Raw genomic sequence first — 20305 nt, 5'->3', positions numbered from 1 at the left:
CTTAAATTGGCCTACCTTACAACAACGCAGACTTAAAACTAGACTTATAATGTTTTATAAAATTGTTCACCATATTGTTGCCATACCATCAGATTTACTCATACCAACAGACAATAGAACCAGACAATTCCATCCACAAACTTACAGACACATACTTACATTTAAAGACAAATATTCCTTTTTTTCCGTTTACTATTACACAATGGAATGTACTACCTTTTGCTCCGACCTTAAATATTTTTAGAGAACAGTTGACACCTACTGTTCTCTACAATATAAAACAGTAAACCTAGTAGTTATGTAAATAGTTTTAACCACATGTCATGTTAGTATTTGTTTATTTTTGGCACTTTTCTTTTGTAAATATTTATTTATTATTATCCTACGCATGCGCAGCAGTTAGTAATCATCAAAATTCTGATGGATAACTGGATACCATAAGAAGAAGAAGAGGAGACTTTCGTTAACCTGACTTAGGACTAAGACGTGTCCTAAGACCATCCTAAGACACGTCCTAGTCCTAAGACCGCTTCGTTGACACGGCCCCAGATGTAAACAAAATATATGAAATAATATAATATTTTATTGTTATAAGAATTTAATATAATAGTTATATAAAACACATGTTGTGTTAGGCTCTGATCCTGTCGATAACGTTATTGTATGGTATTAGTTTTCTGTTTTGCCTTTTCCAATCATATTGTGTTGTAAAATGATGCCCTTATTTATGGGTTCTTGATTAGATTAATAAAATTCTTATCTTATCTTATCTGATCTTATAGTTAAACAATTACAACATGCAGATTTAAAATGATTTTTTTTTTTCGTTTGTTAGTTTGTACATGATGCATTAGGCCGTTAGTTTTCTCGTTTGTTCTTTTTACGTCAAGTTGTCGATCATTTCGGGGCCTTTTAAAGCTGAAACGTGGTATTGGCTTTGCTCATTGTTGAAGGCCATATTGTGACCTATAGTTGTTAGTTTTTGTGTCATTTGGTCTCTTTTGAAGAGTTGTCTCATTGACAATCATACCACATCGTCTTTAATTTTAAATATTCAGAAGCAATTCATTTATTGTTGATGCATGCTCATCGACAAAACTATATCTTCAGGACAAGTATCGTTTGTTTCAAACATGCAATCTTTTTAATATTATGTAGTTAGTTGCTTGTTTTAACAATGTCCTTTTTTCACTGTCAGTGTGTTTGGGTGTAAGATATGTTTACCTTCTAAAAATATGAATGTCACTTTACTTTATGCATGATCAAAGGACTGCTGTTGTTGGTATAATACTCCAGTGATTTCTTATTTAAAAAACAAAAAGAAGACCGAAGGCAACTTAGGCACACAAACTTAAGTAAAATCTTGTGATCTGTGTTTAGTGGATTGATTAACATTAAAACGGACAAGCTATTTTATAACATGTAAACTTCAAAGTACATACGGGACATACGTTATTTAAAGTGTCATTTAATGTATTCCAGGTATAATATTGCATATTTATAAAGCTCATCAGGTGTCCCAGTCAGGTGTAAGATGCGTTTTGTACATAGATGAAATAAATTAGTATCAATGTGACATACTAAAATGACAGTATATATAATGGACGTGAGGTGTGAAATATACGTGTTTTTCCTTACCTTTTGTGTATTATGTGAAACTGATATGAATTATTAAGGAGGATTGGTCGGACTTTATTAAAACTTTAGCCTATACATCTTAAAATGTTGTTGTGACTTAATGTGAAGGTGACAAGTTGACAATTAACACATTACACGGCATCCTGGTAAATTTATTCGGAATAGCAAGGGAAAGATGGCTATACATGGATTATTTCAATATTTCAGAACTGTTCAATAAATGTATCCAGGTTAATTGACACTTTAAAGGTTTTCTTTAAGTAAAGAGGAAATATAAAATTTCAGAAGGAGAAATTCAAGTTAAAACAACATGTTTTCTTCACAGATGGTCGGTGGTGCTAAATACATCGGTGGGATATCTAAATCTGTAGCATCTAGTGTCTGGAACTTGTTCCGTACTAGCCAGGAAGAGGTAAGATCTGGGATTTGTTTTAATCCAATATTAGTCTCAAGACCAGGCAGTCAGGAATATTTTAAAAGATCATATGCCGTACGGTGACCTATAGTTGTTAATGTCTGTGTCATTTTGGTCTCTTGTGGACTCTGAGCTTGTGGACAGTTGTCTCATTGGCAATCATACCACATCTTCTTTTTTATAGTTCATACAGGGACAGTCGATACTTGTATAGACTGTCCCTGGTTCATATCAGAAAGATTTTTTTTAGTTTATTGAAAGCCAGAACTGACAACATTGATCTTTTAATAATTTGTATCCCAGTATGATGATTCTTGAACTGGTTCTACCTGTAGCCTTCGTTTCTACTGCTCAAGGTCCAGGACACTGTCTTTGCATGCCTTGCAGGTTTTTAAGAATCTGTATGACCTGGAACATAAAATTGGAGTTAAGTAAGATAAAAGGGACTGATCTATACAAAGAGGGCAGGACTAATTTCTCAAGAGCTAATTGAATTTCAACTCTTGACATTTTTTATGCCCCACCTATGGCAGTAGAGGGGCATTATGTTTCTGGTCTGTGGGTCCGTTCGTCCGTCCGTATGGGAATGGAAATGGGGAATGTGTCAAAACCGATAATAACCCGACAAAAGAGCAGAAAGCAGCAGAAAGCCACCTATGTGTTTTCAAAACCAAGAGATAATCCCGCAACCGGAGGCGTGCTTCAGCTAAACAAAAATGTGTACTAGTTCAGTGATAATGGATGTTACACTAAACTCCAAATCGTGAACTAGAATAAAACTTTTGAATTATACAAGGCTATCAAATCCCAGAGGCTCCTGACTTTGGACAGGCGCAAAAACGAGGAGGGGTTAAACATGTATCAACCCTCCCCTTATTCATCTAGTCAATGTAGAAAAATCAAACACACATTAGGTAGTACTACATTTTTTTCGATGAGGTAATAGTCTTTATGCATAAATCTAAATGCATGTTCCTGTATTTTCTCCATGATTTTTCTGGTATCACCGTGACAATAACCACAAAAAATGCCACACAATTAGACAGTTATTAATATTAGGCATTATGAATATAAAACATGAAATGCTTTATTCTAAGTCTCTAGAAAATTGCAAACATAATCTTTGGAGAACAGTATTGACAAAATAAAAGCGCATCAAACAATTGATATCTACACATGCACACATACAATTAAACACAGAAAAGCGAGATTCAAAGTATGCATGCATATAACACAAACATTCGTTAACATACATTAACGCATCAGTTCAATCAAGCAGCTAAATACACATTGAACTGCATGCACACCTTTCTTAAAACAATTAAGTAAATAGTAATTTTAAATCTACCTAATTTCGTTAAATATTTTCCTGTTTACCTTTATAAAATTAAGTAATTAGGAGATCAAAATAAAACGTTTCCCATGCCAACATCAAACTGAAATTGAACCCTTCTAATGCCAACATCAAACTAGAATCGGACCCGACTTATGTCAACTTTATCGATGCCGAGACACGCTTAAAATTGGATGTGTACTGATGTTTAATAGTTTAATATGAGTATCACATTTAAATTAGTAATCAAGAGTAACACTATTCAGTTTAACTTCTTTTTCACAATATACAGTATTGTCATCCAAATTATAAGTCAGATCAAGGACTTGACGTTGTATATAAATGTTTATAATATACAATCATTCCTTGGTTAAATATATAGGCCTTGTTATATTTTCATTTCTTTTAATTATGACCTAAACTTATCAAGGATGGCCTTGATATGATTTATACCAGGGGCGGATCCAGCCATTTTAAAAGGGGGGGGGTCCTAACCCAGGACAAAAAGGGGGGTTCCCACTACATGTTCCCATTCAAATGCATTGATCGTCCCAAAAAAAGGCCCCCCCCCCCATCCCCTGGATCTGCGCCTGAGTTATACCAAACCAATTATTAAGCTAGAATCTAAGATATCTTATTCTAAAGTATTTGCAATGCCAATAGAGTGGGGCGCTCATATTCGCCGGGGACACAATTTCGCAAAATTTAGGCACTTACCGCAAAGGACCGAAAAACAGACAACGATTTTCAGCCAATTTCCTGAATGAAAAAAATATTTCAAAGAAGTATTTCTTAGTAATTCTTTGACCGATTGCCCCAAATTTCAGTTCTTTACACCTTTGAAATGTCTGCTATTCATCTATAATGAAATTGATTTGATAAATATTGTTTAAAGTTGTAGTTATTTGGTTTTAAATATTTAGATGTGAAAAAAACGGCGAATATGTGTCCCCCTTTGACAAAACATTAGGAGATTCAGTGGCGGATGCAGGAATTTTCGAAAGGGGGGGGGGGGGGTGCTAGCCCAGGGCAAAGGGGGGGTGCAGGGGGGTGCAAAAATATGTCCCGATTCAAATGCATTGATCGGCCAAAATAAAGGGGGGGTGCGGACCCCCGGAACCCCCCCTCTGGATCCGCCACTGAGATTTCAAATATCCTTTAATCTAACTTTTCAGATGATTTTTTTTCAAAGAAACACATTTTCAAGCTGCGAATATTTTGTTTTTTAATGTCTAGCATGAATTTTTAATGATGAAAGATCATGAAACCCTGCACGATTTGATCACACGGATTTTGAATCTTATCCGGATCCCAGCATCAACAATGTTTTCTTATTCGAAAGATGGGGAGATAACTTTTGGCGGGACTTTTTTAAGATGAAAAACTAAAAAAATATGACATTTCCTCTGTCAAAGATGGATGAATCTATTTTAGAGATACTACACGAACACTAAATATATTTATCAGAATACTAGGCTAAACCATCTTTCGTTAAATAGTACACGTAGACTCAAATTGGTAATGAAAAACTTCAAATATCTCTGACAGGGCTCAAAATGAGTAGATTTATTATAATGAATCCTATATACATAAATGATTACATGATCCAAACTGTTAGTAGACAGTATAAAGTTTTTTTGTCAAGGCTAATTTACTACGATTTTTTACTGTTTCCGATTATTTTGCGATTTTCGTATGTCAAAAAACCGTGTCATATGTTTTCGTATGAAGTAAAAACTGAATCGGTACATAGACAGGAAATGACTATAAAATCCCGAAATGAGTATTTTTTTTAAAGTATTGTTTCTGGTAATTGCTTGAATCACAAAAAAAGTTATATAAATCTTTTGAAATTTTATGCTAAAACGAAGTAATAAATAGTTTTTGGTGGATGTTTCAAGAGCTGAGATTCTAATTTTTTGTTTTTTTTTTCAAAAAAACTGGCACTGGGTTTCTACTAACAATGACTAAAGACCTTATTTTTAAAAAATTTAAAATGCAGATCTATTTCAAATATTGTGATTAAATGTAAAAAGCTAAGACTGTTTTTAGGTTGTATAAAAAAATTGTCAATAAAATGTTGAATGAATGGAGTTTGAACAACCATTTAAAAATGTTTTATATAAGAACCCAGTTCATTTTAACTCGCTGGTTTATAATAAAAACTTATCAAATAAACACATGACAGTCACATGTCTTAAAGACCCGGTGTCTGACAGACAAACAGTGTGAAACAACATAGTTGTACTTCATGTAACCCTTCAGACTTTTTCAACAACTATTCTAATGATGCATATTTTTGGCATTAAATAAAAATGGCTGAAACAGGTCAGTTTTATTAAATTTGTTCTAATGTCTTTTAAAGACATTTTGAATATGTTTTAAAATTGTCAAGTTGTAGTGTGGTTGTTCCAAATATAGAAACCGAAAAACACGTCACAATATACGCCTGTGCAATCGAAACCTGTAAAATATGGATGATACGAAAACATATGACTCGACAATATCACAACAAGCCTTATTTTTTTTTTCGAAATGTACAGTTTGTCTATATAGATTTCCAGAAGTATATAAAATTTCAAGGTTTTATTAATGAAAGAATTATGCCAATATACATTGAATAATCAACTCTTAAATTTAATTATATAATCATCATGATCATTGTGACATCCAAAAAGTATGGGAAAAACGCATGATTCATTTGCATGTGGAAGTTAATAAAATTGAGAATTGAAATGGGGAATGTGTCAAAGAGAACAACCCAACCATAGAAAAGACAACAGCAGAAGGTCACCAATAGGTGGAACAATTTTTGCCCATTATGAACCATCACATAATAAATTAATGGTAAAATTGATCATAAGATGTTAAACTAAAGCTGTTATCAATCAATCAATCAATCAATCAATCAATCAATCTTAAAAATAAGTTCCTTAACAAATGTGTTAAAGATGATACAAACATTTTTGGTAGTTTTCAACATTTTTAATTTATTTCAAAATTATTTTTCTCTAGGTGAGTTTATTGTTTGGTGCTCATAAACCCTTTTAAACGAAATCATTTGAGCGTACGCAAAGTACTAAGAAATGTGTACTCCTCCACACCATTATTGGGAATATATATTTATAGACATTTCATCTCGGCATATATTTGTAATGTTTGAAAACAAAAAAAAGAACAAATAATTTTGGGAGCATTTATTCAAACCAAAATATTTTTCTTGTAATACTTGAAAATAATATGAGCATGATGAAAGGTCAGATAAAACAATTTATTTTTATAAAGATTTGTATAGTATTTCTATATGACCGCAAAAATTAAAAATTTTTTTGGTCGTATATATTGATATCATGTCGGCATCGTCGTCGTCAGCGTTGTCCGGAGACAGATTGTTTCTGGATAATAACTTTTGAATAAGTTAAAAGAAATCAATAAAATTTTAACACAAGGTTTATAACCACAAAAGGAAGCTTGGGATTGGTTTTGGGGGTTATGGTCCCAAAGGTTTAGGCATTAGGGGCCCAAAGGGGCCAAAAACAGCATTTATCTAGTTTCAGGACAAAAGTTGTGTATTAGTATTTCAATTGTTCTGATATTGTACCACAATGTTTAATACCATGAGTAGAAGGTTGGGATTTATTTTAATGGGTTATTGGGCAAACAGTCTAGGAATTAAGGGCCAAAAACAAGCATTTTTAAGACAATAACTTGTTTGTAACTGTATGGATCTCTCTGACATTGTACCACAAGTTTCCATATAACTCAGGGAAGGCTGGGAATCAGTTTGGGGTTAGTTTTTCCGAATATGTGGGAATAAGGGGCCAAAAAAGGGCCAAAAAGAAGCATTTTTCTAGTTTCCTGACAATAACTTGTGTTTAAGTGTATGAAATTATGGGCCTATAAGCAAAAAAAAATGACATCTTTTCAATACCCAGTACTTGTTTTGAAGTTCGTGATCTTCAAAACAAGTACTGGGTATTGAAAAGATGTCATTTTTTTTTGCTTATAGGCCCATAATTCCATTTAAAGCTTTTTGGTGACACTTCATTTCATGCATTTACCCAATGGTGAGGTCTTTTGATGTCTATCTAATAGAAGCTCAGTGCAGGAAATATTTTTGACTTGTCCCTTCTGGTTGTGCTATTACAGAGGTAACCTGCCCATGAAAAGTAGCTAGAGTATATTTTCTTGTCTGGGAGTTTTTGAGATAAGCTGGATATGCATGCCATTCTGATGATGTTTTATACACTTCACAAATATTTTAATGAAATCATTCAAATTCAGTATTATTCAGTAAAAAAAAAAAAGAAGTGAAATTTGAAAAAGCAATCCAGTTTGAAATAAATAATTTTTCAAGGTCATATGTAAACAATCCAGGAAAATTCATACTAGCAGTTTATAAAAATAAATGATCAAAAAGCTGCACCATAATGACACCATTGCACAATCAGTAACACCCTAATACAAAAAGCATGTATGAAAATTAGAATATGTGGTACAAATATTTCAATGAAATCATTCAAATTCAGTAATATTCAGTAAAAAATAATAATGTGAAAAGTGCCAAGAGACAACTCTCCACCAGAGACCAACTGACATAGAACTTGGCAACTATAGATCACCTACTGCCTTCTACAATGAGAAAAGCCCTTCTACACTGAATATCAAGCTTTTTAAGGCCCCGAAATGATCAAACAACAGAACTAAAGGCCTGATTTATATACAAAACAATAAATGCAAAACTTTAACTGTGATACACAGAAGAGATGGACAACATATTAGCAGGCTCCTAGGTGACTTGGGAGAGACACATATATTATGTACTTACTTAACCATGTTTGTGGGCAACTTTTTTTTTGGAAAAATTGATAGAATTATACCACTGCTTTGATACAGAGACCAGCAGATAACATTTTTTTTTAGGTTTCCATGTACTTTAATGAAAATTCACTGAAAAACCTGAAACAGAGCGGTATTGGTTTTGTTTGAAGGGATCTATACCTAAATTTCACCAATGGTGGCAATTGAAAAAAAAATCAATGTGAAAACCTGAGTTATTTCCCTTTGTATAAAGAAAAACATGTCTGAAATTTCATTTATAAGGAAGAAAATACCTGTTCTTCACATCACTGGGTCTATAGTTAAATGTTTTCTCATATAAATACTTCACTAAATCACTTCATTGTAGAGGGATTCAGTAAGGATTATATCATAGCTGATTTAATTAATTATGATTTATACATTAAAACTTGCATACATTAGTTTTTTAATTGCTCTAAATACTTGCTAAATAATCCACAAAAGAGTGTCCCACTTAAACTTCTTCTATGTCTCTGTGTCATCACTCAATCATGACCCTTCATTGGGACCCAACATTTCCATTGACACCAAAAAAAGTTTAAAGTGATAAAGTTTGCTCTATGTTCATTTAATTATGTGTAGTGGAACTAAATTAATTTCATTTATTCTTCAACTGAATTCATTTGACTTGTGTGTCGAGAAAAAGTGTTCAACATTATCACTCAGCAATGGATTCCTTAATTATGTGCAGGGGTTGACCTAGTAGCATTAAACTTTTTCATGTTAGCAATGATGACCAGGTTGTTGGTTACATACAAAAGTAGGCAGTATGAGGAAGCCATTATCAATCCATATGGAAAAAAAGAGGATCTTTTCAATCCAAAGAATATTAATTTCATTGAAGCAAGAATAGGATTATATAAGACTGATGATTTTGGTGTTTTGCCCATGACCTTTCAGTATCTTTGTAATTTGCTGCTATATAACTTAAACCTGATGCCATCTGAAATGATTGTCTTATGAATAAGATTCTAATATTTCTAGAAACGAGATACTATTTCAAAATTCCTTGTTTACAAGGAATCTATTTAAAATTTCTCCGTAGAGAAAACGTACATGTAGAAATTGACAATTTGACAAACAAATTGCCATTTACTCATACATGTAGCTATTGGCATAATTAAATATAAGCCCTAGCCTAATGCAAACATGTTTTACACATTTTATTATCTGTTTGTAAGACATTTGGCAGTCAAACGAATTAAGGCGAAGGGCTGTAGCTCAAATCTAAAAATTAATGGGAAGACCTCAAAATGAGACAATTATGAGATTGTTTTTTTAAATGACATGTAAAATATGTTAGACAAGTTTCAAACATATATATATATTTATATATACATACTGACATCTGACAGACTTATTTTCAGGTGAAAATTTGAAGTTTATTATTTGATAGATCTAAAAGTTGAAAAGACTTTTAAAATGTTTATGTGAATTTTAAATTAAAAGGCCAAAACTGGCATTTTGATACTTTTTACTTTTGGAAGTGAGATTTCAAATGGTCAATTATCTTGATGGTCATTTAGGTACATGTTGCATGATTCGAAAATTTCGCTGGTAATTCTCTTCATGATAATTTTATTTTATATAGTACAGAATGAGATTCTCTTGTATTAAATGTATAAATATTTAATACTTTCATAGGGCCTTGCAGACAGCAGTGATGAAAACAGTGACTTAGAAAGTTTAGATGGACCAAACGTTCGCAGCAGAAACTTGGAGGATGAATGGCTACAGAAGTATAAAGATGTCCAGACAAGCTTAGCAGGAGATGACTATCATGAAAATGTTCCTAGTCACTTAGAACTAAGATGTGAAACACAACATCATAACGAAGATTATCATAAAGATAGACACAGTCATGAATCTGAAGAATCATTGCCTCTGAATCACCCATCTGAATCTTCATGGCAAGATAAAGATAACTGTGATGATGGATGCAATATTCATTTTACTGCAAACTCGGTCAAGTGTTCTAATCAAACAGGGTTAAAAAATCGCCTCTATCATGTAAGTGAAACAAATTCAAATGCTTCATTTTGTGAAAGACAGATTAAGCAAGCAAATGAAATTAATCCTGTTGATTATGTGAAACATAATCAATTGAAAGAAACTAAAACTGATCTTGAAATTTGTATTGAAAAAGATCTCCATAAGGAATGTACATCATATTTGGAAATTTTTTTGGCCAAAGAACCTGTGCAGGAAAATAAAACTGATTGTTATGATTCCAAAGGAAATAATTTCCAGCAGGAATACACAACTGATTTTGAAAATTCTAAGGAAGTGGATTTCAGGCGAGAATGTACAACTAGTTTTAAAAGTTCTGAAGAAAGGGATTTCCGGCAAGAATGTACAACTGATTTGGCTGTTACTGAGGGAAAAGAATCTCTTCATGAATCTACAAGTGATTTAGAAAAAGATTGCCAACACCCCACTACTGATTACAATGATTCTATGGGAAAACATGTTTGGTCTGAAAACATAACTGAATTAAATGAGCACAAGGCTAGAACTCTAAACAACAGTTGTGTTGAACCAGATTCACAAGAAAGTGTGGCATTTGAGAGGAAGATGACTTCAGAAAATGAAGCAAGTTTAGAAATTGGTACAAATGAAAAGGATGTTTCAGCAAAAGAAAATACCAAACCAAGTCTACCTAGTCACCAGATATATAGAAATCTACATTTGGTAACTTTACGACCTACCAGGGGAGTGAAGGTTAAGCCTGAGAGAAAGAATAAGTCTCCTATACATAGTAAACAATCCAGTTCAAGATTCATTGATAGAGATAGAAAACCAAATTTATATAGTGCCAAAGCAAATGTGAATGACTCTCCACATGCTCTAGAGGTAATGAAATCTACAGATAATTTCAGGCATATAAAAGTCTGAATTGTCTGAAACTGTTTTATTAGTGAAAACCAGAAATGTAAATTTGTAGAAAAAATATTTACACATGTTATCAGAGCTCCAGATAAGCTGCGTATTTGCGTGATCACGCAATACAAATAATAAAAAACCCAATGCAATTGCCCATTGCAGGGTTCAATAACTCAATTAATTCAAAGGAAAACCCAATTATATTCCAAAACCATGAGTTCTCCACCCTTTTATTGGCAACCATTTGCGTTGTTTACCCTTATCTGTTTACAGTCGTCGCGTAAACTATTTTTATTTCTTATAATATTTATAATTGGAAATTTCCTTTCGTTCTAAAAATAGATCCCTGCATCAAGTAGCTGAAATGGGTCCCTGTTAGAGTTTGCCGTTGCTCAATAGGTACACGTGCTTTTGAAAACATTTCGATCTTCTCGACGTCTATCCAATTAGCGTGCGTCATGTAGTCATATTTTTTTCGCATTGCTCGGGATTTATCATAACATACATTGAATTAAAACGAAAGTGAATGTTCGGTTAAAATATTGAATAGAAGCATGTTTTCTGCTTCTTTTGAAAAGCTGAGGGAAAGTTATGATGATAACAAGACTCAGCCAGTGTTTTTAGGAAGCCGTCGAACACACGGGCGTGTGTGCGTACCTTAACGAGAACATTGCCAGTGGCGGATCCAGAAATTTTCATAAGAGGGGGCCCGCTCCAGTCACGCTTCAATGATTCCCTATATAAGCAACCAATTTTTTTCCCAAAAAGGGGGGACCCGGGCCCCCTGGCCCCCCCTAAATCCGCCTCTGATTGCTAATAAAAACAGGGTTTCCTCAAAAAGAAATCAGTTGGAAAAAGTGAAAGGCCAAACACTTGAGGCCAAATCAATTATGACATGATAAAGCATCAGAAACCAAAAGTTCTAATAAAAGACAACTAAACCCAGATTTATGAAAATTGGAATAAAACAAAAACATTCAAGTATAATTAGAGTTTATAGACTATTTTGTTTCATTTTACACTGGTCTCAGAATTTATTATATAAAGGTATAAGACGAGTGCCTGTGAATACACATATCCGTTTTATACAGTATATATGAGAAAATACAAAACTGGCAGAAGGTTTGAAACGGAACAAAAATTAAACCTACAATTGCTCCTCAGTGAATAAACCAAATAAAACAGCTTGCAAATAACCCTAACCATAAACCAAATAAAACAGCTAAACAAAGAAAGAAACATATTTAAGATGGAAAAAAATATGGGGTTGGTATTGCCTAAATATTCGATATTGTGTTGATGAAAAAACCCAATACAATAAGGAGCTTGGTGGTGAAAAACCCAATTTGATATTAACATGAGGGGTGAATTGAAATTGATAATGCAATCAAAAAACTTTATCACCCAATTATATAAGAAAATGGTGGGTAAAAACCCCAATTTGTGAATTCTTATCTGGAGCTCTGGTTATAAAACCATTGTTTTTACAGGTGTAGGGTTACTTGCAAGACAATTTTCTTAAAAGATGATAGGAAAGAAATCCATTATCACAAAAATAAGAGATTTAAGTTCAGATGACTTTACTCAACAGGCTAAATGCATCAATATTCTATTATAAACAAAATCTATTATTTGCACTGTCATGACTGTTTAGCTTTCATAATACAGAATGGATCATCTAAGATAGTGGTTACTACAAATGGTTACTTCAAAATTCACAGCAGTCCATAGTGAGCTAAATGGCTGAATCTCTAATGTATCAATCTTTCTACTTGGTGTTATCTCTCAAATGGATAGTTTCATTTTCATGTACAGTGTTTTGCAGCCACATTTTGACACATGACCACTACATTTATATGCACGTAAAATAGTATTATTGTGACATGTATAATTTGGAAAAATTATGAAAATGTTATGAGTTATATAACGAATGAATCCTGTGTCAGCTTGGTATGTATTTAGTATTCATATATCAGTATACTTAACTAATGAAAATGTTTTTCTTTTATATCATTGTTGTTTGAAAAGTTAATCATGAGTAAAATTTTATTTATTCATTCAGTCTAGTAGAGGGGATACAGAAAACACACCAACCAGGACAGGAATGGATGGATCCTGTCATAGAACTGCTGACAATACAATTAAAAGGATTCAACGTTACTCACCATCTGTTTCCATGGATGCTGAATCTAAGGGTGGTAACTCTAACCAGAAAGTGCCTCCATACAGAGTTAATACCACACAGAGATGTTTGGACAATACAGAATACCTATACAGTAAACTAAGAGCTGTGTATGGAGAGTGTACAGACAAAGTTGTGAGAGAGGCTGTGGTACAGCTGAATACCAAATACAGTGGTTATATGTTGTATTTCTGTGATACCTTCCTAGACCCAGCACTAGAGCTCATCAAAACTTTGAAAAAGGTAAGGACAATGATTACCAGATAGCATTAGCATAGGGTACATGATAACAGACTGAAAAAGCCATGATCGATGAAGAAGGTAATTTTTAGGGTTAAATATATTTGGACTTCTTTTTAAATTAATGGAAAATAAGCATTACATGAAGCTACATATGTACATGTAAAACTTATCACATGTTAAAAAAGAAAATCTTTCAGACAATGTCATTATTAGTCATGTCTACATGGCTTAAATTTGACTGTGATGTCAAACAGGAGATTTTTTTAGATGTTTTAAAAAGAAACAACTAATTATTTAATAAACATTTTAATGTTAACATACTGAGCAAATGCCTTGCAAAAATATTGTTTTTCCTTTGAGTTTGAGTAAAACATGAAATACACTTCATGTGTGAATATATCTTTTTGAGTGATGATACTGTGGTCTGCATTGTTGACAAGCATATTAACAAGTCATATGGTCAAGATTTTGCTTATCAGTAGTTTTGCTATCTTACTTAATAAACTTTTCAGTTAATGGATGCATGCATTAGATATCATAAAAACATGTTTAACCCTGCCACATTTTTGCGCATGTCAGGAGCCTCTAGCCTTTGTTAGTCTTGTATGATTTTTAATTTTAGTTTCTTGTGTTTTTTTCCGGAGTTTAGTATGGCGTCTAATCACTGAACTATTATACATTTTTGTTAAGGGGCCAGCTGAAGCACTCCTCCAGGTGCAGGAGTTTCTCCATACATTGAAGACCCATTAGTGGACTTCGTCTGTTGTCTGTTCTTTTGTCGGGTTGTTGTCTCTGACACATTCCCCATTTCCATTCTCAATTTTATAACCCTTGAAAAGTGAATATTGTATCTACAAATTATTTAAAGTTTTAAATACTCTAAATTTGACTCTTGTTAGTATGAAGCTGCAAAACCAAAGCGCTTATGGTCCTTTGTGTATTGTTATTGTAATTCCTAAACATCTATAGTTTGCAAGAACAACACAATTATAGCCTTTATATGAGGTCAATATGATGATATATATATGTACCTGAAAGAAGTATGTTGACTAAGGACAAAAATAATATCCCAAAGACTGTAAGAGCTACGGTTCAACAGCTAGACCATGTGTAGCATTTTAAAGCTTATAATTGAATGTCAATGATATATTGTTAGGTATAAAATAAGTACCTGTATATAATCCAAGAACTAACCTTGTCTTTTTTCTGTAAACATAGATTAAGCCTTGTAAATTTCTTGTACCTTAATTAGGCTTGTAATCCTGTATTAGTAGATCATATCCTTAATTAATTGAGTTTTATATATACGTTATTCAAATGGAAGTTAATGGCTTTTTAAATTTTTAAGAGACTTAATGATGATTAATGCCAAAGTCTATAAGAGCATCAGTTTACTGCTAAATAGATTTGTTTAGTCACATTTTTAGTTAACAAAAGATTTACATGTATATGGATTAAATTACAATCATGACAATAAAAAATTGTATTCATAGATTTAAGAGGACAATTATTTTATGCAACATCATTGTTTTGAAATATTACAAGTTTATTTGAGACATGGACTAGAAAAGGGGGGATTAAAGACCTGAAAAGTTATTCTTAAAAATTGGAAATTGTATCTTTTATCAATGTATTTTTGTTCATTGAAATTGATGTATATTTCATACGAAATCATAAAATGATTTTTCATTTATATGAAAGACCTCAGCTCTTAAAAGTAGAAAACCATCATTTTGCCGTTACCATATTATGATGCCAATACCCTCAAAGGTATAACTAATTGATTGAAATGTTCCAAATATATGTGACAATAAATAATGATATTAATGAATGGATGGCTGCTTAATGTCCATCATCATATTACATGCATATTGAGGACAAGTACATATTATGACATTGAATTTGAATATGAATCCTGCTTTGTACCAAACTGACACACTGAGACATATTTTAAAGTGCTAGTTCACGAAGTATAAGCCTGCAAGAAGACATGTAATCATAACTTGACATCTTGTTCTGACTCAAAGCTGAGTTTGACCTCACCAGGGATTGATGCTTACCTCAGTCAAACAGAGTCTGCTCAACCACGACACCAATTGAGGGGGTTGCTATGTATTGGAATTTCATATTTAACTTAAAGCCTATTGCATTGAGTGTGTATGTAAATGTATCTTTGGTTAGTTTGCTTGCTAGCTGAACTGTGAAGTCAATATCAGGTAAGGTAGACCAATTGTAAATATGACAATGAAAGAATTGCCTTATAATGCATGGTGTGAATAGGCACAGTTTTCAATGACAGAATTTCTAGACCTAAAAAATCCTATATTTACAATTTGTACCAGGGTGAATTGAAAATATTACTCAGAGTCATTGAGTGAGAGAAAAAAACTTCCTTTTTAACTAGTTATAAGATACAATATATTGGAACTGAGCAGGGCTAATTAAATGCAAATTTGAATGATATACTTTGTTATTGTGAACCAGTTGTAATAAATGTCCATTATATATGTGACTAGCTGTAAATTCCCACCTGCGATCAAAGTTGTAATGATCTGTAACCTAATTATACCTTGATATGTTAAGTATGTTAAGGTATAAATCTTGTAGACTACCCAGTAATAAAACAATTTATCTTTTTTGGGTGAACAGCTATTGTAAAAGGTATGTACTTTTATATAAATTTAAAATTTATGAATGGGAAGATATTAATTTGTTCAGATCTCTAAATATTAGCCATGTTATAGCTAGTATAGTTAAAGAGAAAAGAAAAAATGTCAATATTTTGCTGTACTGCCTACCAATAGATATTGAGTACCGGTAAAAGTTGTATTAAAAAAGTATTTATCTTAATAAATAAAATTCTTTGTGCAGAAATTTTCATCATAAAGCTAGTTAAAGTTATATCTGTTGTCCCAAAATGTGCTCAATAGAAATTTTCAAACACAGTTACTTGTCTTTTTTCCTTTTCAAAATTATAAAAATTGTGATATTCATTATTTATTGCTTCTGTTTGTTAGTATATGAAGGTTAAGAAATTTTCTTCTTTTATTCAGTTCACTAAAAACATGATAACTTAGAAATGTCACAATTTTTAAATTATATTTCAACAAAAAATAGATAAGTCTGTTTCGTTTGCAGATAAATGTTTGAATGCATGACTTAATGATATAAGATTTTACAGTATTATGTATTCCTTTGATGTTGTCCCTATCAAAGAAATCACTTTGTACAGATATGTAGGTATGTAATAGGCTTATAGTTATCGATATTAGGTAATCTGTATGCATGTGATAGGGTTGTTTTTTTTTATTTACTATTGTATTTAAGAGTGAATTCAATCTTTTCCCATTGTTTTAGTACCAGGGTGTGTATTATAATTATTTTAACTAGTACTTCAGTTAGAAACAAAATTTAAAAATCTTTTGTTTGCCAAAGCCTAACTGATAAAAAAAATCTTCAAAAAATGAAAGATAGCTTTATGTTTAAGCTTAGGATTGTTTGTATTGTTACAAAAAAAGGTCCAAAGTTTTTCCTTTTTATTTGTATGTGTATAAACCTTAAGATATTTAAGTTTTAAAATTTGAAACATGTAGGATTGATTATTTGGAAGTTTTTATCTAAAATATTTTAAATTTAATTTTGATTAGATATAGTTAAGGCATAAGTAAACAATTGTTTAAGCCTAATGTAAAGTAAAACTTGAAATTTACAACTTGAATTGAGGCTTGTTTTGAATATAATCTGTGGAATCAAACACCCCCATTCATTATTACAAAAACAAACTTAGTTCTTTGTTGGATTTAGTGTTCAAAGTATTGCCAACTTAAATGTTGACTCAAACGATAGGATTAAAAATACAATCACATTGGTTAATTCCCCTTGTACAGTAGTTGATGTGCCGCTTACCTCACCTTATTAAAAAAAAAACAAAACAAAAAATGTTGCATGGTACATTGTAAACATATGTTATGCAAATGAACAAGAATTTTACGAATACACTTTAAAAAACAATAAAAAGAAGATGAAAGTGAAATAGGTCCTTAGAAACAGTTTAAAATTAGGGAGTAGTGCAGTTTTATGCCCTAAATGATTTAACTTTTGGTTTGTATCTGTTGAATAATGTGATATTTAAAATTCTGTTTTGTATGCTTGCTGCATATAAATTATATTTAAGTTGTGAATAAGTATAAAAGAGATACTCCTATTTATTTATCTCAAATGTGATTTAAATGGGGTTCCAATGTATACCATAATTTGTATTTTGTATAAATTCCGTGTACGTGAGGAATTTATAGATGAAATGCTCTTTAAAAGTAATTTGTTTCAATTGTATATACTTCTGCAGCCAATTTAACATATTTTCTAAGTTTGATTTTGTATTATATTTTACAAATACTTGTTTAAAAAAGATCTGAAGATAATAAATATCTTATTATCAACAGTTGTATCAGATGCTCAAGTACAGTTTTGCAGGGTTTTTTATTTTGTTTGTTACAATCTCTTTATTTTGAATTATTCTAAAGGATCCCTTGTCTGATTTTAGACTGATATATCTATCTGGGTGGTATATAACCACATTATCCTTTATATATAATTATATATATACTGACGAAATTGTCACATTATTATTTTAATTGCTAAAAACTATTTTAAAAGGTTTAAGATATGCATTTTATCAGGATGGATTTTTTTTAGGTATATTTATTATGACAAATAATTAAGTAGTGTTTGTACCATTACTTATAAGGTTACTGAGTCTAAAGGAAAATGACCTTATGAACATGATGAATGGAAAAAGAATCTTGGTAATTGTGTTGTTATTTTTACCTAACTATATCAGGTTCACACAGACAAATATATACTGCTACTTTTAAAATTTATGAAATTATTGCCACTATTCGTTATTGCAACTAGTGAATGTATATGGACACTAGTTTTCTTGTTTGAATTGGTTTACATTTAATGTTTTAGGGTCTTTTATAGCTATGCTGTATGGGATTGCTGGTTGTTAAATTCTGTACAGTGACTTAAAGTTTAGGTCTTTTGGTCTCTGATTCATGCCACATCTTCTTATTTTTGTATAGGGGTTGAATGGAAAGAATTTTGCAGAATGTACTTCAATGAATGCAATTATTAAAACTGTTTTAAATGACACAGTTATATATATATATAATTACTTACTAGTGTATATGATGTATGTGGAAATTCTTGAAATCACATTGTTATTTAGCAAAAAATGTGCATGCAGTAATTTCTCAATTCACACTTTTAAATGCACATCATTTTTTTTTTTTGCCAAAAATGATTTGGGAAGATATCAGTCTGAGAATAAGGTTAATAGGACTTTGGACGATCAAGAGGCAAGACTGAGTAGACTGTAGGAGGTGTTTTATACATTAAATCTAAATATTAAATGCTTTAGTATTAGTGTTTAATGGTAGTTCACAGAAGTATAAAATTCAAATATTTGCTCATGGGTTTTGACTGTCTTAACAATTAGATGGTAATTTAATGAAACCAAAGTTAAAAGTACAAATTAAAGTTGACACAATACATTTACATATAGTGCAAAATCATGACAGAGTCCTTTAACTTAATTACCCAATTGCATAAATTGAGGTTTGATATCTACTATGTCAAAATATACACTCATAGCTGATTCATGTTAAATGAAGGAAGCCATTTACGGAGTCCTTTAACATGGCAAAGAGAAAAAGACTTTTTCTTATCTTTCCAACAATTTTTCTGCCACATTGAGTTGAAAATTAGTTAAGATTTACCTTATAGATACTTTTGAAAATGTATTTTTCTGGTTTTGAATTGAAAAGATTTAAAATGAATTATTTGGTGTTAATTTTCACATTTTTTAATTTTGCTTTATCACTTCGTAGAGAAACATTGTAAGAAAATAGTTCTATATAATATCATTACAGAAACATTGAAAGAAAATAGTTCTATATAAGATCATTTATCAAAAGAAATTAACATTTTTATGGTATATATTTGTAAACATAATATTTCGTCTGATCTAAATCAGTGTGTATTACTCAAGTGAAAAGGCAATACGGAGACACTGAATAATCATATTTCATTTGTATTAAAAAGCAATTTAGATTGACCCATAAATAACAAGGAAATAAGACAAAAGAACACACCCATGAAATTTAAGTTAGACCTTTTGTTTATTCACCCCATTAGCAGATTTTTACCTTTCACATGAATGAAAGTCAATATTATTGTTTTTGTATGTTCAGTGGTGTCATCGTTTTGTGTTTCAATAAATGATATCTTCTTGAATAAAAATTTCATTTTTGAAATTGTGAAATTTAAGGTATCATACACGGTATATCATACACGGTATGTAAAGTTTTCTGATTGACATATTAGATAAATATATGATACATCTATATCCACAGACAATGTGGTGATAGTATTAAAAGGGTAGGGTCCTTTACCAATAGTAATTATCTGTGTATTACAAGGGTAGGGTCCTTTACCAATTTGTAATTATTTGTGTATCACATGGGAAGGGTCCTATACTAACAGGTAATTGTCTGTAATGTATTGGAAAATTGGTTCTGTAACCTTACTTTTACGGGTGATTTACCACTTATTCAAACTTTGTCACAAATTTGTTGCATGATTTCCACTTTAATTTATAGCAAATTTCCAAGAGGTTTTAAAATTATAACATATATATTACATGAGTGTGCATCTGTATTCAGCTTATATTTCACCAGACAAATGTTTA

The 20305-nt window shown here is 31.6% G+C and overlaps 1 protein-coding gene across 2 annotated transcripts in view; it reads left to right on the top strand.

Annotated features, from left to right (window-relative positions):
• Positions 1 to 1580: 1580 nt before the first annotated feature.
• LOC143080470 (puratrophin-1-like) overlaps positions 1581 to 20305 on the top strand; it is a 103094-nt gene continuing 84369 nt past the window's right edge. Inside the window, exons 1-3 of one of the 2 annotated variants that reach the window (XM_076256323.1) lie at positions 1581 to 2050; positions 9891 to 11099; positions 13192 to 13554. In XM_076256323.1, coding sequence (XP_076112438.1) covers positions 1949 to 2050; positions 9891 to 11099; positions 13192 to 13554 — 1674 coding nt within the window. In that variant the 5' untranslated portion in view covers positions 1581 to 1948. Of the gene's footprint in view, positions 2051 to 9890; positions 11100 to 12944; positions 13080 to 13191; positions 13555 to 20305 lie in introns of those variants that run through there. The other variant, XM_076256324.1, reaches the window with a different exon arrangement.

This window comes from Mytilus galloprovincialis, chromosome 6, assembly GCF_965363235.1.
Source record: "Mytilus galloprovincialis chromosome 6, xbMytGall1.hap1.1, whole genome shotgun sequence".
Taxonomy (NCBI): Eukaryota; Metazoa; Mollusca; class Bivalvia; order Mytilida; family Mytilidae; genus Mytilus; species Mytilus galloprovincialis.
Note: the sequence above shows the minus strand (reverse complement) of the source record. Positions and strands in the feature narration are given on the sequence as shown.